This window comes from Girardinichthys multiradiatus, chromosome Y (genome assembly GCF_021462225.1).
Source record: "Girardinichthys multiradiatus isolate DD_20200921_A chromosome Y, DD_fGirMul_XY1, whole genome shotgun sequence".
NCBI classification, from domain to species: Eukaryota; Metazoa; Chordata; class Actinopteri; order Cyprinodontiformes; family Goodeidae; genus Girardinichthys; species Girardinichthys multiradiatus.
In genome coordinates this window covers 17,403,959-17,431,025 of record NC_061818.1, presented here as the reverse complement: position 1 = coordinate 17,431,025, position 27,067 = coordinate 17,403,959, and the positions used below count along the sequence as shown (strand labels likewise).

Here is a 27,067-nt window from a genome sequence, read left to right as displayed (position 1 = left end):
TAAAGGCCGCTATCGAAGCATCCTGGGCCTCCATAAGACCTCAGCAGTGCCACAGGCTGATTGCCTCCATGCCACGCCGCATTGAAGCAGTCATTTCTGCAAAAGGATTCCCGACCAAGTATTGAGTGCATAACTGTACATGATTATTTGAAGGTTGACGTTTTTTGTATTAAAAACACTTTTCTTTCATTGGTCGGATGAAATATGCTAATTTTGTGAGATAGGAATTTTGGGTTTTCATGAGCTGTATGCCAAAATCATCCGTATTAAGAAAATAAAAGACCTGAAATATTTCAGTTAGTGTGCAATGAATCTAAAATATATGAATGTTAAATTTTCTTCATGACATTATAGAAAATAATGAACTTTATCACAATATGCTAATTTTTTGAGAAGGACCTGTATTTAATTTTGCAGCTTAAAGCCTGTGTTGTGCAAAAACAACAGAAGTGGTTATTTCTGTCAGTGAAAGCCTGCCGGTGTGTCTTGAGGCCACCGAGTGTGTGGGCACTGCCTCTTTGCGCTGAACAATAGGAGGGATTTCAGTCTGCTAATTAAGCCCTCTGATGAGAGCTGCAGCAGACAAAGTGGACTGAGATAAAACTTATTTTTAATGCCACCGTCTTAGCTGTGGCTCACTGCCTGCAGTGAACATTCTAAGCATGAGATGTGCAGTGTTGTAGCGTTGTGTTTACACACAGTAATACATTCATTCATTGTTACTGCTACAAAAACACAACACTGAGATTGTTTAGACTTTGCATTTTACAATGTTAAAGAATCAGTGAAAAGCATGAATGCATTTTAATTCAATTGAATTTAGTTTATTTATACAGCTCCAATTCACAAAAGAATTTGTCTCAACTCAAAAGTCTAGAGCTTGAGATTTTATCTGATAGACCAACACAATTTTTAAAATGAAAAATGGTATTTTGTCCAGCCCCCCTCAGTAAATACCTTGTAAAGAAACTTTTTGCTTCAATCACAACTGCAACTGTGTTGGGGTTTGTCTTTACCAGCTTTGCTGAGCAGGAACTGATTGTGTTCTTGGTCCTGTTTAAAAATAGTTCAGGCTCAGTCTGATTGGATGGAGAACATCTGTATTCAGAAATTTTCAAGTCTTGCTAAAGATTCTCAAATGGACTTTGGTCTGGACTTTGACTGGGCCATTCTAACAGATGAATATGCTGTGATTAAAACCATTTAATCACATTAAAACCATCTGCTGCTCTGGCTGTATGTTTAGGGTTGTTGTCCTGCTCAAAGGTATATCAGTGCCCCAGTCTCAAGTCTTTTGCAGCCTCAAACATCTTCCAGGTCTCCACTGAAGAACAACTTTGCCACAGCATGATACTGCCACTAACTTGTGTCATGGTAAGAGTGTATAAAGTGATGCCTTATTGTTGGCCAAAAGTTAATTTTGGTCTCATCTTACCAGAGTCCCTTTAAACATGTCTGCTGTGTCCCCTAAATGGCTGGTGGCAAACTACAAACACAATTTCTTATGGCATTCTCTTCATCAATGCCTTTTGTTGATGCCACTCTTCTGTAATGGCCAGATTTATGAAGTGTTCGACCAATAGTTATCCTGTCAACAGGTTTTTACAGTTTAGGTGGATGGCCATATCTTGATAGACATGCAGTTGTGCCATACTCTTTCCATTTTGAGATGTGTAAAGCTTAGCACATTGTTGCATAACCTAACCGTGCTTTAAACCTCTCCACACCTTTCTCCCTGGTCTGTGTGATGTGTTTCTTGATATTCGGGATGCTCTTTGTTTACTTATGTTCTCTTACAAACCTCTGAAGCCTTCACAGAACAGTTGGATTTATACTAAGGTTAAATCTAACACCTAGTAGACTTTTTATTCATAGGGGAACCTTTAAAGGAAATTGGTTGCACTGGATTTAATTTAGAGGTATGTCCAAGCTACCGCACCCTGTTGGCGGTCAGACGCCTCAGAGCTCCTCCGGTACTTGAACCCCAGAAGCGATCACACACTGTATGTAACTTTGACTCTTAAAGAAACGACTCTCAAACAGTTTCTAACTTTTAGCTCTTTTAATCTAAATTATGGCAGAGGAATGATTACAGAGATCAGCGCTGAGGCTCCCGTCTCGGACTGTCGCCGTCTGTTAGAGGATGACAAAGAGCCTCGATAGAAGGTCACTTGTGGTTTTTATATCTGGCACTCCAATGCAATGGATGTGCCCTCCCTCAGTGATTATCAGTAGACTATGTGTCACCATTGTGGTGTCTATCTGTTAGATTGTGTAGTAGCGGGAGTCCATCCTTAATCTAAGTGTGCTGTAGGTTTCTAATCAACCCAGTTATACCAGCTGCTCCACTATCAAACCCAGTGCCCCAGCTTCAGGTCATTTATGACAAACCTTGGGCCATTTATCCTTGTACTGTATGTTTATGAGCATTCTTATCCTATTGTAACAAAAGGGAAACATTAGAACTTGTACTTTACCTCACTATTGTATAAAAGGGAAAAACAGCTATAAGCATATTAATAAAGGTTATTTCTAACAGGTATCAGAGTAAAGGGGGTGAATACAAATGCATGCCATGCTTCTCTGATTTTAAATAAGGACCTTGACCTTCCTCTTCACAATTCTGCAGTACTTTGTGTTGGTCTGTCAGATAAAATTGCAATAAAATACACTGAGGTTTGTTTCTGTAATGTGACTAAAAGGTTTAAAGAGAATGCTTTTACACAGCTCTGTGATTCACACCATGGTTCAGCCCCATGAAGCCTATTTAAAGACAGTTAGCATGACCTAAACTTAGCGTTCAATAACCAATCCCTGTGTGTGGAGTGAAAATCAATGATATGCCTCGTTTTCTCCTGTGAGGGAGATTCTTTCAGGGCACGTCATGGACATCTGCTTGTACTAATACAATAACTGATTGGCTTTAAGGGTGAAATTATTAATTCTAAAGACTAAATGTAAGTATTTTCCAAGAGTTTTTACTCATTAATTATTTCTAAAGTTTGAGCTTTTTCTCCACATAGATATATACTCATAGATATAAGGGGATCTCATCAGGTTGTACCCATTCATGTAGAAGACTTGATCCACATTTTTTATCAAACCTAACGGACAGGTTTACTTCTGATGTATGAAAATCTAAAGACTAGATATTATCTAGATTGTATTTCCAAGTTATAGTTCATGTTTTGGAAAGTTTTGGAGTTGTGTGGGACTGGTAAGAGCAGTAAGCATCATGCCTGGCAGAAAAGCAGTCAAAGCTACAGTTTACAGAATCAGGAAGAACATCAGGGGATCCCAGTTCACAGCTGCTCAGAGCTTGGAGTTTCTTTGACCTTGCAGCAATCCCTCAGCAATTCTTGAGCAAGGACATGGCAACAGCTGAGAGGGGAACTCTCCTTTAACAGGAAGAAACCTCCAGCAGAAACTGGCTCAGTGTAAGCAGCCATCATGCAACCAACTGGGGGTTTGAGAGGACAGCGCATACACACAAACAACACAAAGGCACTGAACAAAGAGTACTTTCTATGTTAAAGAAAAGTTAATGGTAGTAATGGCTAAGTTAGTGACTTCATCTAGGACAGAAACACAGCTAAACAGATGAGCTCTGATCCAGTTTTCACGTCTTTAGGATTAATTCAATTCAGTTTTATTTATATAGCGCCAATTCACAACACATGTCGTCTCAAGGCACTTCACAAAGGGCTTGGAATGGTATAGGGTTGTTGGGGAGATTAGATTAAACTACAGAGTATTAGAGTTTGGCCATTTTAGAATGGGCTATGTGTAGGGGTACTAAGTAAAATAATACACTGATAATGTATGTCCATGTAGAGCCCACTGGTGGTCATTGTTACACTAAAAACCACAAGGATTGGGGGTACCTCTCTCTGTCAGACTGATTGTAACCACTGAAAAAGAGAAGGGGTTGCACAGGTAGCAGAAATGGAGAGTGTTAAAGATAACACATCCATTTAGTCGCAGCAGAAGCTCAGCCAACGGCTATGTATAGGACAGTGACAGGTTAAAACACTGAAAGATAGGGCCATGTGTATTATGTATAAAAGGAGACCATTAATTTATAGACAGCAGCAGCTCAGCTGATGTCCTCCAGGAATGTGTCACTTCTAAACAGAACATCAGGCCAGATGTAGCTTCTAGGAAGCGAAAAAGAGAGAGAACATGCTAAAAGTGGAAATAATGGCAAAAAATGCAAAAGTGGAGAGTAGTATGAGAATGTAGCAGAGAGAGGGAAAATGGTCATTATGTCCTCCAGCAGCCTAAGCCTGTGGCAGCATAACTACAGAGATAGCTCAGGATAACCTAAGCCACTCTAACTATAAGCTTTATCAAAAGGCAAAGTTTTAAGCCTAGCCATGGACTAAAAGTGGGAGCTGGTTCCACAGGCCAGGTGGCTGATAACTAAAGGATTTGCCTCCCATTCTACTTTAGTCCACTGTTTCATTGTGACTATATAACAGTCTAGCCAGTCTAATCACAAATTCTTGGTTAGAGAGATGGAAAAAGACCTGATGGACTCAGTTGAGCAAGGATAGTTTCAGCAACCATGCATACAGGTCCTTCTCAAAATATTAGCATATTGTGATAAAGTTCATTATTTTCCATAATGTAATGATGAAAATTTAACATTCATATATTTTAGATTCATTGAACACTAACGGAAATATTTCAGGTCTTTTATTGTTTTAATACGGATGATTTTGGCATACAGCTCATGAAAACCCAAAATTCCTATCTCATAAAATTAGCATATTTCATCTGACCAATAAAAGAAAAGTGTTTTTAATACAAAAAACGTCAACCTTCAAATAATCATGTACAGTTATGCACTCAATACTTGGTCGGGAATCCTTTGGCAGAAATGACTGCTTCAATGCGGCGTGGCATGGAGGCAATCAGCCTGTGGCACTGCTGAGGTCTTATGGAGGTCCAGGATGCTTCGATAGCGGCCTTTAGCTCATCCAGAGTGTTGGGTCTTGAGTCTCTCAACGTTCTCTTCACAATATCCCACAGATTCTCTATGGGGTTCAGGTCAGGAGAGTTGGCAGGCCAATTGAGCACAGTGATACCATGGTCAGTAAACCATTTACCAGTGGTTTTGGCACTGTGAGCAGGTGCCAGGTCGTGCTGAAAAATGAAATCTTCATCTCCATAAAGCTTTTCAGCAGATGGAAGCATGAAGTGCTCCAAAATCTCCTGATAGCTAGCTGCATTGACCCTGCCCTTGATAAAACACAGTGGACCAACACCAGCAGCTGACACGGCACCCCAGACCATCACTAACTGTGGGTACTTGACACTGGACTTCTGGCATTTTGGCATTTCTTTCTCCCCAGTCTTCCTCCAGACGCTGGCACCTTGATTTCCGAATGACATGCAGAATTTGCTTTCATCCGAAAAAAGTACTTTGGACCACTGAGCAACAGTCCAGTGCTGCTTCTCTGTAGCCCAGGTCAGGCGCTTCTGCCGCTGTTTCTGGTTCAAAAGTGGCTTGACCTGGGGAATGCGGCACCTGTAGCCCATTTCCTGCACACGCCTGTGCACGGTGGCTCTGGATGTTTCTACTCCAGACTCAGTCCACTGCTTCCGCAGGTCGGTCCCCCAAGGTCTGGAATCGGCCCTTCTCCACAATCTTCCTCAGGGTCCGGTCACCTCTTCTCGTTGTGCAGCGTTTTCTGCCACACTTTTTCCTTCCCACAGACTTCCCACTGAGGTGCCTTGATACAGCACTCTGGGAACAGCCTATTCGTTCAGAAATGTCTTTCTGTGTCTTACCCTCTTGCTTGAGGGTGTCAATAGTGGCCTTCTGGACAGCAGTCAGGTCGGCAGTCTTACCCATGATCGGGGTTTTGAGTGATGAACCAGGCTGGGAGTTTTAAAGGCCTCAGGAATCTTTTGCAGGTGTTTAGAGTTAACTCGTTGATTCAGATGATTAGGTTCATAGCTCGTTTAGAGACCCTTTTAATGATATGCTAATTTTGTGAGATAGGAATTTTGGGTTTTCATGAGCTGTATGCCACAATCATCCATATTAAGACAATAAAAGACCTGAAATATTTCAGTTAGTGTGCAATGAATCTAAAATATATGAATGTTAAATTTTCATCATGACATTATGGAAAATAATGAACTTTATCACAATATGCTAATATTTTGAGAAGGACCTGTACATGCATCATTAGTGTAAGAAATTGAGTTTCTCAAGGGGTTGTTACATCCCTCCACAGTGCCCCTTGTGGTGGCTGACATACATAGCAAATTAAACCAAAAACATGATAGCAGTAGCATTTTATATTTATTGAAGACATAAAAGACTAAAAAAAATGCATTTCCTGTGAAAATGCAGTGTGAATGCTGTAATCTGAAATTATTCCGCTGAAAAAAATTATTCAGCTTATCTGCTGAAAAACCACAACTTTTACCTGATAATCCTGAAGAAACTTGAGTCAAAAACTGTTAAAAAATGTAAAAAGAACAACACTTTAAACAAAGGTAGAACTGTTAGCTGCTACTGAAATAGGCATATGAAAGGTGAAAACTGATGAAGAAGCTGCAGTGAATGGAAAAACAGTTGCTCAAAGGTTTGCTCAAGGTTTGTAAGCTCATCTGACGAAGTAGCAAAACTGTCAGCTTAAGCTGCTCTAAAAGCTTTCAGTGGAGTCGCTAAATCAACAGGACCACCTGCTGACACTTGCTAAGCTTACCTGTACACTTAAAAACTACAGCCATTACCCCAACATCCAACTTCCTGTTCTAAACACCTTCACAGTAACACCCTACCTGCTGGTTTGAAATATAAGTGTGTCTGCCACAAGACAATGAAAGGGTCATAAAGTTGAGTGCTTTCCAAAGCTTCTCATTAAGGATTAGCAAAGCTAACTATCAAAAGGTAATTTAACATTGAAAACACCCTAGACATGCTAACATAAGATTAGCATCACCAGAAAAACTGAATTCTTATAAAAAATGATAGTTGTCATGCTGTGAAACATTTCGCTGTTACTTACAGATATATTCTCAGAAACACCTTAGCTTCGCTAACAGGAAGTAGCGGCAACTCTAAAGGGCCAAGACATCATGGCAGCCATAATAGCTTTGTTCTGTTAATGGAGCACTACACAGTGGGAGGTAGCCACAGACAGGAGAAAAAATGCTGCTACTGTATTGCATACGTTAAATGCTACTAGTGACAGTCACAACTGACAAAATATCTGATAATTTTTCAGTTTATTCCTTGAACAGAAACAGCAGTCCAGAACAAGGACGCAATTAACCTGAAAATAAGCTCATTCTGTCATGTTAGTGCTGTTAGTGCTTCCTCCCACCCCGGTCACAGACTCTTTGAAACTCTCCCCTCTGGCAGGAGGCTGCTGTCCATCCGGACCAAAACCTCACGCCACAAGTACAGTTTTTTCCCATCTGCCACCAGCCTTGTTAACAAAGCCCGGAAACCACCCCGACACTCTCCCTTTCCCCCACACCACCCTTTTTTTGCTGACAGGACACCTGTAACCTGCAACTCTATGTGTTACATTCACGCTCAGCTTGGACTCCTGCTTTACTTGCACTGCCATACTTGCACACTGATCACCTGCACTGTTGTATTGCTCTCGCATCCTAAACTGCTCTACATTTACTCTCACTCACTTAAAACTGTGCACATATATTTATATTATATTGTAGATATGTTTATACTGCTTAATCTGTATTGTATTGCACCGACTACGCCAAAACAAATTCCTTCTATGTCCAAAAATGTACTTGGCAATAAAGCTTTTCTGATTCTGATTCTGATTCTGATTAGGACTCTGGTGATGGCAACAAATACCGACACAATTTAAATGAATTAAAAGGTTTATTGAGGATTGAATACTGAGTGAGGTTTCGGTGAAGTTTCAGACCGGGTTCAGGACTGAGGAGGAGAGGTAGATGTTAGTATTTTGAGAGTAGAGAGTGGATCTGCATTGGGATGAATCCAAATGTAGTAGTGGTTCTTACTGCTGTAGATGGTGAAGAGCGATCAGGAGGAGGTGTGCAAACCTACTGAGTGTAAGATTGGCTGTTGGTGGTGAACTGTGCTTGAGTAATATGATCTCTGTTATTCCTTTCCTTGGGAATGGCTTTGGAGGAATGGATGGCGTTGGAGGTTGGACAGGCAAGTGAGCGAGTGGTAAGCTACTGAAGGGCCACTCCAGGTCCAAGGTGGTCCAAGGAGCAATAAGGCTGAGTGTTCAAACGTGAAAACGTGAAAACGGGAACTGGATGTGATGTCTGTGGAGGACAGTTAGCATCAAATCTAGAAGGAGCAAGTAACACACAAGAAGGTTTGGCCAGATTACCAAGCTGGAGAGCTAAAACAATATGACATAAGCCTCAGAAATGCTGCTTCTCTTTATGCTCCTCCTGATTGGCGCCATAGTTCTTCAGATGGAAAGACAACACCTGCCAGTCATGCCCTGCATAGAGAGGTGAGAGAGACACGCAAGCACACATCAGTAGCACAGAGCTAGGTGTGTGTGAGAGGAAAATCCAGGGGACCAGAGTTTGAGGGAAAAGAACCCTCAAAGTCTAAGATGAGAGAGGGGACCAGAATGAATGAACGGGGAACCCAGGAACGATTCCAGGAACCCTCCCAGTCCCCCAGATACTGGTACCCATGGCCACGACTTCAGGATTTAACAATGCATTGCACTGTACAGAAAAAAACTGGGCAGCCATCAATGGTCCTGGAAGGAGAGGGAGTTAGGCCATATGGCCAAGGGTCTGGAAAGCACAGGCTTTATCTAGGAAATGTGGAAGGTAGGGTGAATATGGAGGTGAGAGGGAATCTTAAGATGGACAGTGGAGGGGCCGATTAATGATTCAATTTCATTTATTCCAAGTAATCTGAGAGACCGTTTTCTGGAATAGGTTTTATATGGAAAGGTTTTGGCAGACAGCCATACCTTTTGTCCAGGAAAGTAGGTGGGAGCTAGGATGCGTCTTGTATATGCGATCATCTTGTTTTGAGCAGATGTATGCCTTGATGCTGCTTGGGTCCAAATCCTTCGACAGCGGAAAAGGTGAGTCCAAGATGGAATTAGGGGAAGATGCGGGGAGGAAAGAGGATTAATAACCAATGAAGGGTTTGAAAGGGGAAAGACCAGATGCTGCAGAAATATAAGAGCTATGTCTATGTCATTGACCCAAGAAAGATGACGACTCCAGAATGTGGGGTTGTTGGCGCACAGACAGCGAAGGGTGTTTTCTAGGTCCTCGTTGAGGCTTTCACACTGCCCATAAGTCTGGGGATGTTAGCCCGAGGAGAGTCCGAACTAACCGCCTAGTGCAGAGCAGAAATCTCTCCAAACATGAGCAGTAAATTTGGGTCCTCGGTCTGCTCAGTAGATATGACACATTCACTCTTTTGTGGGTGTTATGCAGCATTCCATTTACCGTCACTCCAACTAGGTGGTTAAAGTGACGTAATCTCCAAGGTGATAGCGTTCATAGTTTGCATTTTAAGCAGGTGAAGGTTTACACCGGAGGAGCATTGGCTTCGCTGCACAGCAAAATAGCAACAAAATACCTTGACTATTAAATACAACCGAAACCCCAAATACTTGCTAACAGAACCTAGACAAAGGATGTAAGATAAGTGTAGAAAATCATGCTTAAACCGATTAGGAAAATTGGATTCAGAACTGTAACTAGGCTTCACATTGCTGTTGCAGGCAATAGGATAATCTTATTAATAGGACTGGTGTAACAAGACTGCAGATGAGGCTGTTCTTGAGATGTGGAGGAGGAGAGTTCAGAGCTGAGGGCAGGAGAAAGGCGATGATGAGGAGCTGGGGAGCAGAGATCTATGGAGGTCAACAAGCAAACAGTAAACATCTGAGACAAACGGTAATGAAACAAATCGTATAACCAGTACAGGTAAATATTAACATATATGCAATGCCCTACACATTTACTGGCACCCCTGAAAAAGATGTGTAAAACACCTTAAAATAAATTCATCTTTCATTGCTGCTGCATAGCCTCACACAGAAAAGCATTTATTTAGAGGAAAAAAATAAAATAAAATCCCATTTTCTACATATATCGGCAACCTCAACAATTCCTATTAAAAATGTGTTTTTTCTCCAATAATACTTTAATATTTTTGAGTAATAATATTCTAGGAACCTTTAACAAGTAATCCAGGACTTTCTGTTTCCCTGGGATATAACGTTTAGGTGATACTGAGGCTCATTTCTCTTAAACATTTCTGAAAATAGGAAGGATATCATAAAATGACATTCAAGTAAACAGATGTTTGGTTATCATAAGTTAAGAAATTGAGACAATAAAATAGTTCCTTGCCAGAACTAGACCAATGCTACATTCAGGGCTATAAATAAAACTTCTAAAACAACTGGAAATGTGATAAATAAGGTGGATGAGGACCCGACCCGAGTTTATCCTGCCACCATGCGAGGATGGTGATAGTCGGGGTAAAGTTAAACTAGTCACCAATTCTCTGAAACAACCTTCAGGTACTATCTACATGCTAATCAATTTACAAGAGTAAGATTGAGCTTATTGGATGCAAACATGCCAGGTGGGTCTTGCATGAACTCCATCATGAACTCTTTGTAACATTTCAAATAACAATCTGGTGAAGAAAACTAGTAATAGGTCAGTATTGAATCCCTGAGCAGGATATTGACCTAAGACATGTGGCTAAATCAACAAACAATGCTTTATTCAATATAATATCATCTGTTTTCCATGGCCATTTCAGGACCTAAACCTTCTATGGAAACGATGGGTTGAGCTGGAAAGAAGAGAGCATAAGAAAGGAATCCGGACTCTGAATGATTTATCAAGGAATTTACAAAGATCACTTTCTCTGTATGCTTTTAAATATTATAGGGAAATACTTAAGTGCTGCTCACTTGGCAAAATGGAGTTGTACGCAGCACTAAAACCAATGGTAATGATAATTGTGACAGTGGAGATTTATTGTGAGCAATTTCAATGTGTACATAAACAATATTGAGTTGGATGGGGTTCCGAATCGGTTGTATAGATTGGCAGAATGGGGTATAATGCCATCTTTCACTCCCTCCTGCATCTCCCTAATCACTTCTCTACATGTTATAGCTGTGAGAGACTTAATGCTTGCCCCCCTGCTCATAACTCATTATCATTGTTTTAAAATTACTGAACCAACTAAAGAACCCATTAAAGAATATTCAGTATGTGACTGCTTACCTTACCTCTTCTTTGTTCTTGCTTCTCTGCTCTTCAAGTCCACCAGGTTTACCTTTCTGTCCCATCTGACATTTCCATCTCCATCATTTTTAACCTTTTCTTTTCTCTCCTAACCTTTCTTCGCACATCTCCCTCCCTCCTTCTGTGCAGGTGGAGAGAGAGATAGCTATTCTTAAACTAATAGAGCACCCCCATGTTCTGAAGCTCTATGATGTCTATGAAAATAACAAATACCTGTAAGTATCTTTGTGTCTTGATCTTTCCTGCTCTCTAAAATTAAGCGAAAGCTGCATTGCTCCTGTGTTTCTATCTGAAACTGAGATAACCACATGGGAAGGCAGAAAGTTAATAATTCCCTGTTTTGATTTTCTTTTTTTTTTCTTTTTTAGGTATTTGGTGTTGGAGCATGTCTCTGGTGGGGAGTTGTTTGACTACTTGGTGAAGAAAGGCAGGCTGACTCCCAAGGAGGCCCGGAAATTCTTCAGACAAATCATCTCTGCCCTCGATTTCTGCCATAGTCATTCCATATGGTCTGTAAAAAGCTGAGAACACATTCAGTAAATGTTCTTTTATGTGCAGTGTAAATTGATAGCCCTCTAATTAAAGTAAATGCAAATCACTGATAATGATATCATCAGCATAGCTATAGTAGTAGATGTTGGAGGGTAATACCCCATAATCTGAGCTAGGGGGAATATGTAGATAAAGAAAAAAACTGGTCTGAGAATGCAGCCCTGAGGAACACCACATGTGAATTTTGTTCGCTTGTTTTTGTAACTGCCAAAGAAAGTGTCTGCCAGTTTAGATTTGAACCACTGTAACAGTAATCGTTTATTTTCATCTCATATCAAACCCTTGCTGCCAACAGCAGCAACTACTATTGTCAGAAAAATAGAGACATTTTGTAAGCAGTATATTATTGTAAATTTTTTTAATCTACTTTCTATTCATGTTGGTAGTTTTGGTATGTTAGTAGTGCACCAGTTTTGAGCTCAGGGGAAACATGTACTAATCAATTAGTATCTTTTTTTCATTTTTTTCTCATATTATTTGTGTCTTTATTTACAGTTAATGAGGCAAAATTACACATTCAAAGGAAACAGTGAATTACCTACTTTTACTTCAAAGACTTTTGCAAAATACATTTTTGAATTCTTTTTTTGCTTAGTCACTTTTTTTTATTTTTCATTTGCCTTTATGTTTGAATTTGGGGAATATGTTTATTTTGAATGTCATTTAATAAAAATATGTTTTTCATTCATTTTTGTTTTGAATTTGTCACATATTTAATCATTTTATTTTATGGTTAATTTGTTTTAATGTATTATGTAGGCATTCATTTTGATTTTAGGTGCATTAGGTTTTGGTTTATTATCTATAAAAACTTTCACATTTGCATCATTGTATGGCAATCAATAAAAATGCTCTTTTTAAAAAATATGATTCTACGTTTTATACTGGTATCATATATCAATTAGAACATGAACATCAGCAAGCCTCTCATAGTTTTTGATAGTTGAAGATGCTATTATTAGATCAAACTGTCTTAAGCATTTCTCAAAAACATTTTAAATAAATATGTCGCGTAACATTATTTATTTGTGTTTTTAGTCACAGAGACCTGAAGCCAGAGAATCTTCTCCTGGATGAGAAGAACAACATTAGGATAGCGGACTTTGGCATGGCCTCGCTACAAGTTGGGGACAGTCTGCTGGAGACCAGTTGTGGGTAAGCAGAAATTGTAGTTTTTTATTTAACAAATAAACACAGATCCTTTTTTTATTCAACTCAAATCGAGGGAAAAATATGCAATCACTTGATGAGGAAATATTTATAAAACCTAAACCTCAAAACATCTCAATTAGTACTTTATTGCACTTTCTCAGGTTTTAATGCTCACTGACTGGGACGTCAGTCATGAAAACAATATTTTTATCAGACAGGTTCCAGCATTCTCCTTTAGCTGCTGGTAGATTGGCTCTGCAGACCATGCACCATTTTTTTTTCAATTTCCGCCATAAGTGTTCAGACTGGTTAAGATCCAAACTGCTTGCTGGCTGTGACTGAGTTGTTCTGCGCCTCTTGATGAAAGTTTTAAAACTCTATGCAATGTGCATATTCTGAAAAAAATACTTCATTGTTATCAATCCTCCTTTCAGCTGACAGAAAGAAGAAGTGTGCATAACCTGTAGTTACTGCAATCTGTCCTGCTTCTACATGGGCTATCCAGACCCATTCTATTTTATCATCTTGTTTTGATCAGGCAGGCGTCTTTATATGTTTCATTGAGGTGGCCCTAAACAAATACACCAGCCGTTTTACTTTCACCCACCCACGTTCAGGATTAATCACTAGAAACCACTTTCATCCAATCACCCACACTCTCTTTAGCCCACTGGGACCTTGTTTTCTTTTGCTCAAATTTCAATGATGTTTGGAGATTAGATTTTTATTAGAATTTTGATCTTCAGCTGAATTCTTACTATTCAGACTCCTATTTCTGATTGTCCAAATATATTGCTTTAAGTTTTATATCCTAATGCTTTGAAATCTTTTTTTGCCCCAGTGTCTATACAAGGTTATTTCCCAAACTTTGAACTTTTCCACTTTCAAGTGGCAAGCAGAGAGCCGTTGTTAACAGAAAGCCATATAAAGTCCCATTTGCAGTTTGCTTGTGGAAATGGTTGATCTGGTCAGAAGAGAACAAAACTGATATTTCTTTTGGCCTACATGCAAAACATTATATGTGGCAGAAAATGAACATGGCACATCACCACAAAAGCACCATCCTAAGGGTGAAACATGGTGGTGACAGCATCAAGCTTTTCTTCAGCAGGGACAGGGAAGCTGTTGAGGGTTCATGGGAAGATGGATTGAGCTAAACACAGAACAATCCAACAACCCTAAGCATGCAACCAGTGCAATGGAAAAATGGTTTACATCAAGAAACATTCATGTGATAGAATGGACCAGTCAAAGTCAAGACCTAAAGTCAATTTACATGATTTAAAGGCCGAAGTTCACACTCTCCATTCAAGCCAACTGAGCTTGAACTATTTTGCAGCTGTAAATGTAGCAAAAGTGCCAAGAACCCAACTCAGGGAAGGAAGTCTTTATTAACACCATACTTTGTTGTAAAAAATGTACCAAGGATCATTCTTCTTCTCTCCAAGAGGAGAGATGAGATACTTTTTGCCAGGGATTTGTTTTTCTCTCTATATAATCTGGTCATTAAGAGCTTAAAAAGCCTCTGAAGAAATGAGGATTAAATAGCTAAAATTAGGAAGGAATTTCAGCTTTTACCTGTAATCACCAATTTGGTGTTCTGTTTATTTTAAGTTTAAGTGTTGTTGTTCTTCTTTCATTCTTATGCTATGAAAGCATTTGTTGAATCTCTCTTTCCATCCTCACAGATCTCCTCATTATGCTTGTCCAGAGGTCATTAGGGTGAGTAATTCTCTCAGTATGTATTTCCTGAATGTGAGTAGGTGTTTGGATGTCTAATGCTCACCTGCTGTGTGTCTGGGTTCCAGGGAGAGAGGTACGATGGTCGCAGGGCTGATGTCTGGAGCTGTGGAGTTATTCTCTTTGCTCTGCTTGTGGTAAGGGGCTGTTTTTATTTTTATTTTAAAATTATGTATTAAGCTTTTTCTCAACACTAATCACTGTAAAATTAATTTCTTACAATATTCACTAAAACTGTTTTAGAGAGTAATAACTGAGCGTGTAGTTTATTTATTGTTTTTAAGCAAGCTTCTCTTCAGTGTCTCCATCCCATAAGTTTTTCCTTAGTGCTTACTTGTATTGTTTTCATGTCAATTAGTGACCACTGCTCCTCATAGTCTTGCTAGCCACACAGGTGCAGTATATTCAGCTCATTGGACTATCATGGTTTCCATGCAACTAATCACCTTCCCAGCATAAAACAATCCAGTTTTCATCTATTTATTGCTAGGTCTAGCTGTGAACAAGCCTGTTCTCTGTTTTCAAACCATTCCTCTTATACATTCCTATGTGTTTCCCCCCTAAACATTTGAGACTCATGACTTTTTGTTTGCGTCTGGGTCCGGAAATTGAGCTTTGTGGAACACCCTGCTTTAGTTCATTACATTCTGATGAACAGTTTCCTATACTGACAAAAAGTTTCTGGTGCTACGATACAAGTTGACCCATTCAGGATAGTTCCAGAAGGTTCAATCTGTCTGAGCCTGTCCAGTAGGATGGTGTGGCCACTAGTATCAAAAGCTGTACTAAGGTCGAGCTATGCCAGTAATGAAGGTTTGTTCTGATCCATTTTATATCTGTGGACATTTAAAATTGTAACATTGCAGCTTCTGTGCTGTGATTGGATTAAAACCAGATAATTGTTCTGGAATACTGTCAAAGGTTTAAACAAGAATGTAGAGGATTTAGAACAAGCTAATCTGAAGATTTACTTAAAAAAGGCAGGTTAGAAATGGTCCTAAAATATCAAGTGTGGAGCCATGCTTGACAACAGTGGTCTATAAAACTGTAGGGAAAGCACCCATCTGAAGAGAACAGTTGACAATATTAACGTTATTTTCCAAGGAATTTAACATATTTTTAAAAAAGGACGTGGGAAATGGCTCTAATAAGCATGTTTAATTCAGTTCAATTCAGTTTTATTTACACTACAAAAGTCAATGGTTTTAGATACACTTTTTCACTTAATGGGTCTCTTTATTTTCATGACTATTTAAATTGTAGATTCTCACCAAAGGCAACAAACCTGTGAATGAACACACATGGAATTATATAGGGAACAAAAAGTGTAACTCTAAACATTTTTCTATTTTAGATTCTTCCAAATAGCCCTGCTTGCTCCGATTACTGCTTTGCTCTCCTAGCATTCTCTCCGCCTGAAATACGTTTCCAGAGTCCTAACTATGAAACAGTGTGGTTGGGTTCATTTTATTATTCAAATCGGTTAAAACGTTTTCTATCTAAGGAAACCCAGCAAATTGCATCCAGTCAGTGACTTGCAGCATTCCCTCCTCCTGGATGAGCATATAGAGACAGTGGACAGTCACTGGCGTTGACTTTTCAGCAATCCCTCATACTGAGCATGCATGTAGCGACAGTGGAGAGGAAAAACTCCCTTTTAACAGGAAGAAACCTCCAGCAGAACCAGACTCAGTGTGAGCGGCCATCTGCCACGACCGACTGGGGGTTTGAGAGAACAGAGCAGAGACACAAAGAGAACAAAGAAGCACTGATCCAGGAGTACTTTCTATGAGAAGGAAAAGTGAAATGTTAATGGTTGTAGCTTCTTTAGAGGCTTCATCAGACATTGTTTTGGCAAACTTGCACACCAAAGCAACCCTAACCTGACCTCCAATTGGCATAACCGGGTGTCAATACCGCCGGCATGAATACAGTTCTAATTTAGAACTAGCTCTGGTTAGAATTTCAACATCAATTAGGAGAAAACTGTCAAGTGCTTCCTCACCAGTCAACAATGACTCTGAGGTAATAATATTTCTATGTTGACATAAAGATAACTTAGATCTAATAAATTCTATTTTACCTCTAAAATGGTCTGCAAATTCTGCAAACTTTGTGTTCATGGACATACTGATGGATACTGGAGGACTTGGTTTGGTTAGTCTATCAAAAACTGAGAAGAGGGTTCTTTATTGTTTTTTATCAGGTATTGTTTAGAGAAATATGCACGCCTCACCTGCTTAAATGCTGGATTGCAGATGATCAGATTATTCAGAATAATTCCAGGATCTATTTATTGTTTATTCTCCTTCCATTTTCTCCCTGATTTTTAACAGTTTCTTTTTAATTGTCTGGTTCTTTCATTTCTCCAAGGAGGTTTAGGTTGTCTGAAGAAATGTCTTTCAAAAACACTGATTGCTTAGAACTCAGCTTATCCTTGAAACTAGCTAAACGCTGTACCATGGAATGGACGGTTGATGCTACTTTTTTACTGGAATCATTATTCTTCAAAGTAATTTTTGTTGCCATATGAGTGGAGAGTAGATAAGACTTAATCAATATGGGACAAAGTAATACACTTATAAAGTTTGACCGATAATGAATTAAGGTATGATAGGAAGTGGAGTGGAGCTGACTCAGCATGATTCCACACAATTTGGCTGACCCACAGGAACTCTGATAATAATGTGATTTGCAGCATTTTACACATTTAAACAGACTATCAGCATCAGCAGTCATAAAATGTGGCCTTAAAATACTCTGCTGTGGAAATACAAACCATCAAAGATTTCATCATCATTCTGTTTCATAGGTGTGTGGCAGCCATATTGGATTTTTAGGTCAGGGAAGGTGCCGAACATCCCAGTTTTCATTTCAATTGTTGGTTTTATCACTTTAAAGAGCAATCTGCCAGTTGATTTTTCCCATTATTGAAAAATTCTGACATCTGTGTAGAAATGGAAATGTATGCACGATTATGAGCTGAAGAATTACTAGATTACTTTTAATAAGTATAAAGATAAAAAATAGCAATGCAGTTTTTTTCAAAGCTACGTGCCAGTTCTGAATCAGATGTGTGATCAGTGGATGGAAAGGTAACTGGCAAAGTCAATGAGCTTCTCCGTGGTGTTTTACGTGATCAAGGATTGATTTCGTGAAGAGCCAATGCAGCACTGCAGAGATTAGAGGGCTACACAGCTACAGAGAAAACTATAGTTACAGGAGTAACAACAGTCAGGGAGTCCTAAGTGATATTGTGCAGACGCAAGGCAAGTGTATTTTTAAAGCTCCATTCATGCACAGGGCAATTTAAAAATGCTTTACAGAAGCAAGTCAGTAGAATTAAATACAAATTATAAATGAGGCAGAGAACAGTTTAAAGAATTACATCAAAGTTTATTCATCAGTTCTAATGAAAAAAGAGGTAAATTAAAGCAAATAAAATAGCCAGAACTGAAGAACAGTTAAAATAAGCTTTTAAAATTTCAGGAAAACTGCAGTGAACAAAATTATAATTTTAGTCCCACTTTAAAGGATCCAACAGTTTCTGTACATCTCTTGTTTTAGGGAGTTGCTGCTTCATTGAGTGTCTTACAGCTTAATACGATTTTAAACTATATCCTTTTCAGATGCAGGGACCCAGTATTTTATTTGACTGAAGAATTGGTGTGATATTTTTCCAATTCCCTGTTGCTGCTGAAGAGCCTGGTAGCAGTTTCTTGGTTGAGCTGCAGCTGCCTGATTGATTTCAGGTCAATTCAGTTTTATTTACTTTATTTATACTGCACCAATTCAAAACAAAGGTTATCTCAAGACAAGCAGATCCAGTTTATATACAGAAATATGCAGGTATATCTAAAAAAATTATAATATAGTGAAAGGGTTTGATGTGTAATGTAAGTCATTTTTAAAAAGTGAAACCTATATATTTTACAAATTCATCACACAGAGTGAAATATTAATATTTATATGATTATATTTAATAATTATGGTTTACCAATATGAAAACCAAAATTTAAGTCTCAGAAAATTAGAATATTTTGAAAAAGTTAAATATTGGAAAATCATGGTGTCACACCCTAATCAACTCTACACTCAGCAACTCAAAGCACCTGCACAGATTTCCTGAGCCTCCTAATGGTCTCTCAGTCTGGGTCAGTAGGCTACACAACCATGGAGAAGATTGCTGACTGGACAGAAGACAGTCCTAGAAACCCTCCACATGCAATGTATGCAAGTACATACATTATAGTGTAAGCCAACTATAGGTAATTTCCAAAGAAGATGCTTGTTCACAGGGTGCTGTATCCAAGTATATTCAGAGAAAGTTGAGTTGAGTAGAAGAAAATAGTGTGGTTGGAAAAAGTGCACCAGTAATGGGGATAACCGCAGCATGAGAGGATTGTCATGCAAAATGTCTTCAAGAATTTGGTGGAGCTATCAAAGCAACCTGGGCTTCCATTACACCTCAGCAGAACCACAGGCATATCTCCTCCATGTCACGCTGCATTGATGCAGTAATTCATCCAAAAGGTGCCCCAACCAAATATTACATGCATCAAAATAAACATACATTTCAGAAGCCTGATGTTTCCATTAAAATATATTGTATTTTTATTTTCTAAGACACTTAATTTTGTGTTTTCATTAACTGTAAGCCATAATCATCAAAATTACAGAAAATATAAAAATATTTCACTCTATGTGGAATGTATCTATAGGGGTTGGACAATGAAACTGAAACACCTGTCATTTTAGTGTGGGAGGTTTCTTGGCTAAATTGGACCAGCCTGGTAGCCAGTCTTCATTGACTCAGTCATAAAACCTCCCCCAACGCTGAGCGAGGTGAGCAGACAAAGGGTTATAAAACTTTTGGCGGCAAGCTAGTAAGCAGTAAGGTTGAAAACAAAGAAAATGGTGAATTTCACCATGAGGTTATTATAACAGTCCAGTTACACAGCGCACCTGCGCACAGGTGTTTGCACGGTAAAGACACACTTGCGGGACACGGCGGTCTCCGAAAGTACCAGTTTCAAAACAATGGCATGCATATACAATTCCGAACACATTAGACTCTAAATGGTGACTCTAATCGCACTAAAATTTCCTCTACCCTGCCCAAGCTATCCCTAATAAAGAAATAAAAAAGGATGTGTTTTACTTTGTTGAAGCCTTCCTTCTGAGCAGAGTTGAGAGAGAGGAAGGGGAAAGTTGAAAGTTAATGTGCGTCCGCAGTTAACTTCAGGAAAAACGGTCAATCTTCGTCCTTTGTCCTCCTTGGCAAAAAGGAAAAATATGAGCTGACCATCAGCAGTCGACTAGAACACAAAACAAGGTGGCGATTTGTCTCCTTGAAACTCTGCGGGTTTTTTTGGTTACGTGTTAAGTTCACGTCTTCAATCGGCAAAGTGAAATTTCTGGCCTTCTTATTCCAGAAACCTCTTATGAATTTTTCATTGGCCAACGAGAGAGAATAAATGAAATCCACTCGGGACTCTTCTCCAGGTGATGCTTCAGTTGCGTGGTAACCGTGGCGAGCCCTCAAAATGGGCGCCTTCCGATATAGCGTCTTGTGACGTCAGACTTGGGACGACCCGTCATATCAGTAGTAGTGTCCGATGGGATTTGTAGGAACGGACTGTCCTGGATACAGAATGACCGATGACGTTGGAGAGGCACAGTGGCCTCCAGCAACGTGCAAATGGTCCAATATTCAGCAAACAAGTGGTCCAGCATCAGTGATGGTTTGGGCTGCCATATCATGGCATTCTCTTGGCCCAATACTTGTGCTAGATGGGCGCATCACTGCCAAGGACTACCAAACCATTTTTGAGGACCATGTGCATCCAGTGGTTCAAACATTGTATCCTGAAGGTGGTGCCGTGTATCAGGATGACAATGCACCAATACACACAGCAAGACTGGTGAAAGATTGGTTTGATGAACATGAAAGTGAAGTTGAACATCTCCCATGGCCTGCACAGTCACCAGATCTAAATATTATTGAGCCACTTTGGGGTGTTTTGGAGGAGCGAGTCAGGAAATGTTTTTCTCCACCAGTATCACGTAGTGACCTGGCCACTATCACGCAAGAAGAATGGCTTAAAATCCCTCTGACCACTGTGCAGGACTTGTATATGTCATTCCCAAGACGAATTCACGCTGTATTGGCCGCAAAAGGAGGCCCTACACCATACTAATAAATTATTGAGGTCTAAAACCAGGTGTTTCAGTTTCATTGTCCAACCCCTGTATGTAACATATTTTGGCTCACTTTCTAAAATGAGTGACAAAAATAATACACTTTTTAATTATATACAGATTTTTGAGATGTACCTGTATAATACAGGACACAATTCAATAATACAGAGATGTTCAAATTACATAAATTTGTTTATTCTAGTTGTAATGCAATGAAGTCAAATTTAATTTATCATGCCAAATGCACAACTGGTAATTGGTCAATTAACCAACGCCTGTAAAGACACCATAACAAAAAGTCAAAACAACAGCATTCATCACCTATTTTGTGTCAATGATTTCTATCTTTTTTATGCTGTATAAAATATTTTTAAAGTTGTGTCATCAGTGTGGTAAAATGTTACATTGTGTGATCTGAGGGATCATCTAGAAACTCAATACAAGAGGCCCATTCCCACTTGTATTGCTGGCTGTCATGTCCGGGGGTTGGTGGGTGCTCTGGTTGCCAGGCTCGTTTGGACCAAGTGAACCCCTCTTTTGTTCGTGGACCCCTCTCTGGATGGGGGCAGGGGTCGTTGGGGGCCAGGGTCGGAGCAGCGAGCGTAATCTGGATCGCATTTTAAAAAATGAAGCCATAGTTTTGAGCACTTTCTATCAGATACACTTTGTTGACAGTACCAGCGGATACTGACGTCATTACGCTCTTGTGCGTGCAACGCTGCATTCATGTCCGGCATGGAAAATCACCCACTTTCACTCCCTCAGTGTCACAATGATCCATTTAGGTACCAAAACATGGTACCGTTTGATTTTAGGTGAATCAGTACTCAGTAGTACCGACGGAATTCGGTCGCTACCTCTAAAAGTACCGAATTCCCTACTCACTATTGCATATTTTTATGGAGAACTGTTATATACACAAGCACGCTCTCTGTATTGGCCGCAAAAGGAGGCCCTACACCATACTAATAAATTATTGTGGTCTAAAACCAGGTGTTTCAGTTTCATTGTCCAACCCCTGTATATATATATATATTTATATATCAAGCATTATAGTGTTAGCCGTAATGCTCCACTTATGAAAGTAAATTTGTTGGGCTCTTCTTGACAACAATTTTGAGTGCTACTCTGCCGGACATGTCGCCTTAAAAAAAGAGGAATGCAGTTCTGACGAACACCATATGTGAACTTTGTCCAGTTTTAGAATTGCTAAATGATACAACGTCATCCCAAGTAATTACTGAACCAATTTAGCAGGGTAAGAGAATATATCAACATCTGTTTTGTGTCATTGCGAACACATGATAAGTGGTTTTTGGACTACTATGTTGTTCCAGTGATTACCACTAACCACTAAGACAAAAAAAACCCACTGAAGCCAAAGTTTGTCATAGTCAGTTTGCCATGGCAGGATATGCCAGCTGCATGGAGCTTTACTTTGTATTATGTTCCACAGCTGGAGGGTGACTGATTTCTGTGTTGAAGATGTCCCATCTAATCAGGTCACTTATGTAAAAAAAAAAACAATACCACTAGTTACATCAAAATATTTCTCTGACATCTGTCAATCATAATGTCTCAGATTTTTGTATCTCTAGAAGAGAAACCTACTAGTGTTTTGTAGAAATATAATTCCATTAACAGCTTTAATTGTTTACATCTGACTGAGTTTTTAATATTTTGTCTGTGATGAGACAAATGCATATCTGTTATATCTGCTTTTCGCTCATGGTCAGATCACTTTAGAGCACAGTCAGTGGTCCCTGTTCTATTAGCAAGGGAACAGGGAAGAGAAGAAATTGATCCCAGACTGCCGAAAGCTGTTTTCCATTCATGGCAGTAAATGTGGCATCATGCCAAAAATGTTTTATCGAATGCATTTGTGATCATCTGATTGTGCGAACATGAATATGACTGCCATGTATGCCATTCATGGTCAGAGATGTGTGCCAGAATGAAGTCTGCATCAGGATGTCCTAAATGAGACGATGCAAAAATAACCAACAGCAAACTGGTATTTAGATCAGTTGAATTAAGATTTTTTCATCCTACCCCATGTCAGGGTGCCTTGCCCTTTGACCATGACAACCTGCGGCAGCTTCTGGAGAAAGTGAAGAGCGGAGTTTTCCACATGCCCCACTTCATACCGCCTGACTGCCAAGCTTTGCTTAAAGGAATGATTGAAGTCAATGCTGACAAAAGACTCACGGTAAGAAGTCAAAACTCAGACACATACAAAACTTAAATACTGGACCTTGAAAGGTCCTTAGACATTAATAGGTTCTATTACCCTGATATATGAGGTCCTCTTTTTGGTTTAGCATTATCAAAGGTTAGCAAATAGACAGTAAAAATACCCTTTATACTGTATATGTTGATATTAATTAGTCTGCATAAGTTATTTGATCAGACCTTTGTAAATGTGTTTAATATATCACACAACATGAGGATAAATACTAAAGGAAATTCAATTTCTGTCCCTCAGAGTCGGTCATCTGACCATAATTCATGAAATTAAGACTGCGGTGAAATTCAAGCAAAATCTCCATTAATCAAAGAATTGGCATAAGTGCTGAACCACAGTGAATACCAAAAGGATTTAGACTCTTTGAACCTTTTCACATTTTGGAACATTACTACAACAAACTTCATTGCATTTATTGGGATTTTATGTGAGAGAAACCTAAGTAGCAATAATGATACATAGAGAAATTTGTTACAAGTTTAGGTTATGGGAGCATTAATCAGAGAAGCAGCCAAAATGTTCAGGAGGAGCTGCAGAGATCAACAGCTCAGGTGGGAGATTTGTTGACACTATAACTTTTGCTTGTTCACTCCTCACATCTGGCAGTATGGAGGAGTAGCAACAAGAAAGCCAGAGTATGTTTGCATTTGCCCCAAGCTACACAGTTAACATGTTGCAAGAAGGAGCTTTAGTGAGATGATACCATAGCTGAACCTTTTGACCTAAAAGTTTACAGCGTGTGGGGGGGTAAAACTACCACCCAGCCTATGGTGAAACATGGCGGTGGCAGCCTCATGATTTAAGGATGCTTATGTTCAGCAGGGACAGGGAAGCTCGTCAGAGATGAGAGGAAGATGGATGGAGCTAAATATGGTCAATGCTGGAAGACAACCTGGCTGCAAAAGACTTGGGACATGGGTAGAAGTTTGGTCTGTGACATAAGAAAAATCTTGTTATTATTGTCAGATGACACAACCTGGTCCTGAACCTTCTGTACCTATTTCAAAAAAGTGAACTGCATTTAGATTGCATGCAATCACTAACTGTGATTTCCCTTTGGCTAAAAATCACCAGCATTACCCAAAAATGCCAGGACTTCTGAGTTTATACTGCACATTAAGAATGAACTAGGCATTTACAGGGCAGAAGTAGAGAAAAGAGAAAATGCAGCCCCAGGCTTTGCTTTAAGATGGGACGGAAATTAAACCTGACACAAGACCTTACTAAGAGAGGAAAAAGAAGAGACAACACAGTCCACAGATAGATCAGAGCGGAGGGATTTGGGTGCTGTCAAAGGGCAGGAACAGAGTCATTCCTGATAGGACTGTCCTCTGGTATACCAGCTAACTAAGGAGCCATAGTAGTTTAGAACAGGAAATTCTATGAAAAGCACAATTTAGGAGGGAAATATGGATATAACTGCTTGTGTTTGCATGGTTAAAGAAAATGGGTAAATGACGAGCTTCATTAGAGGTGCATCTCAATAAATCCTTTGGTTAATTTTGCTAATTATGTCTTACAGCGAAACAAAACCCAAAATTCTGTTTCTGATTAAATTTAATTATTACATGAGGCCAATAAAAAATGTTTTTAATACAGAAATCGTGACCTACTGAGAAGTATCACCATGTGCTTTACAGTACGTAGACACATAGTATAAAGACTCAGTTCTTGGTTGGGGCTCCTTTTGCTTGAATTACTGTAGCGTGGGATGGAGGAGCCTGTGGTTCTGCTGAGGTGTAATGGAAACCCAGGTTGTTTTCAGCTTGTCTGCATTGCTGGCAAATCAGTGAAACTACAGTCATTAAAGCATGTACTTTTCGTAGTGCAGGCAGGTGCCAAGTCCTGCTGCTGTTACTCATACAGCTACAACATCACAGATTTAATCAAAGCTGTGAGTTTGTCTGATGAGCTGTTGATTAATGGAGCTTGAAACCAGGTCAGACTGTCTCTCCCTGCCTCTGTCTGTTTGTCATGTCTCTCCATGGAAACCACGTCAGTTAAAAGGTAGTTTGCTCTATGATCTCACTAAACCATTTGTTAGTTAGTAAGTAGAGGTCTTTGATGAGCAGTTTGAGAAATACATCCTGGATGGTGTCCTCTCCTCTGATGCCGGCAGCTGCTCCATTACTCCAACTCCCCAAAGATGCTGTGCAGCACTGATGCAATGGTTTCCACTGTGTGCAGTTCTACTGCAGGGTGTAGAGTGTATGAGGGGATGTAGGTCAGCTGAGGGAAAACTTTCCTGGAGGTCATGCAAGAAGGAGGAACAGCCAACAGTTAGCAGATAAAACAGGCCAGTGCATCACTGAACCCCTGCCCTGAGACAAAAGGTGTAGCATTCACAGGCTTATGTTTAGTTCAAACTAAATCAACAGTGTGATTACAGTGCCTTCTAAAATAGTTAAGTTTTTAACATTTTGATAAATTACAATCACCAAAGTCAACTCATTTCACTAATACCTTATGGTAGTAGTGCGCAGCTGTGTCATGGAAAAAAATAATACATGCTTTTCATTATTTTTACTAATCAAAACCTAAAAAACGTTGGGGTAAGGATTAGGTTTTTTGTATTTAGCCCTCTTTAAAGTCATATCTCTGAAAAAATAGATAAATCCAGCTTTTCTGTGAAGACCTCAGAGGTTTTTTAAAGAACATTAGAAAACAAACAGAAGCATTAAGACCAAGGAAAAAAATCAGACAGGTCAGGCAGGAAGATGTGGATAGGTTTAAAGAGGAGTTAGGTTATAAAATAATACCAACATTTCACTGAGCTCTGTTCAGTCCATCATCTGAACACGGGAAGTTAAACTGCAGATCAAGCAAGATATGGCACTCCACCCAAACTGACAGGCAGACCAATGAGAGCATTAATCAGAGTGGTCCATGGTTACTCTGGAGGAGTTGCAGAGATCCACAGCTCAGGTGAGAGAGTCTGTTGACAGGACAGCTATTAGTTGTTCACTAAACAGATCTGGCTTTTAAGGAAGAGAGGCCTGGAGTATTCCATTGTTTGACGTAAGCCAAGTCCTGGATAGATTAGCCACAAGTGTTTCGGGGGAAACAGCAAACATATGGCAGAAGGTTCTCCGGTCGGATGACACCAGAATTAAAAAGTCTATCCTACAGGCAAAACGCTGTGTGTGGAGGAAAACTAACGCTAGAGTTCACCATGAATAGATCATCTTTATTGTGAGTAAACTGAGCGTGTCGCAAGACATGAAATTTGTTTTTTATGCTTTCCAACCAGTCTGAGTGTGAGCTTTTCTGCAAAGAAGGGTCTCTGCACAAGGCATGCAAAGGAAGCTGAATATGAATGCATGCCACACTTTTCAGATTCTTATTTGATAAACTTTTGAATGCCTTGTTATTTTGGTTCTACTTCACAGTTAAGCAATACTTTGTGTCGGTCTGTGTCATACAATCCCAATAAAAAAGTTTCAAGTTTGTGGTAGTAACTTAAGAAAATGTGTTCAAGGGTTGGTAATTCAGTGCTTTTTGCAAGGCACTGTTAAGTGTAACCTGAATCTGGTTGCTGTGTCTAACATTTAATTTTGTTTTTGGGGCAATTTGTCATAAAAGTAAGTGTAAGAATTTGAGTTAGATATTTGACTTTGGTCTATTCCTTAAACACATCTTTTAAACAAACATTGTCTGTAATAGCAATTAGAATTTGTATAAGAACTTTCAGCCTTCCTATAGGAAAACAAAATTTTAGTCAAAGGTATTTGCACAAAAACCCAATGTTCAAACTGTTTTACAGCAACAAACAGTGTTCTATCAGTGCTCTAACATTGTCAAATGTTGTTTCTTACAGCTAGAAGCAATACAGAAACACAACTGGTACCTGTAAGTACATTAATATTGTTTTCTGGTTTTTAAAAATAATAATTT

General features: G+C 39.4%; 1 protein-coding gene across 4 annotated transcripts in view; it reads left to right on the top strand.

The window, feature by feature from the left end:
* LOC124864408 (serine/threonine-protein kinase BRSK2-like) overlaps nucleotides 1-27,067 on the top strand; it is a 57,430-nt gene that overhangs the window by 4,185 nt on the left and 26,178 nt on the right. For 3 of the 4 annotated variants that reach the window (XM_047359188.1, XM_047359187.1, XM_047359189.1), the window contains exons 3-9: nucleotides 11,413-11,498; nucleotides 11,652-11,792; nucleotides 12,874-12,990; nucleotides 14,676-14,709; nucleotides 14,796-14,864; nucleotides 22,991-23,137; nucleotides 26,991-27,022. In XM_047359188.1, the coding sequence (XP_047215144.1) occupies nucleotides 11,413-11,498; nucleotides 11,652-11,792; nucleotides 12,874-12,990; nucleotides 14,676-14,709; nucleotides 14,796-14,864; nucleotides 22,991-23,137; nucleotides 26,991-27,022 (626 nt within the window). The remainder of the gene's footprint in view (nucleotides 1-11,412; nucleotides 11,499-11,651; nucleotides 11,793-12,873; nucleotides 12,991-14,675; nucleotides 14,710-14,795; nucleotides 14,865-22,990; nucleotides 23,138-26,990; nucleotides 27,023-27,067) is intronic. The other variant, XM_047359190.1, reaches the window with a different exon arrangement.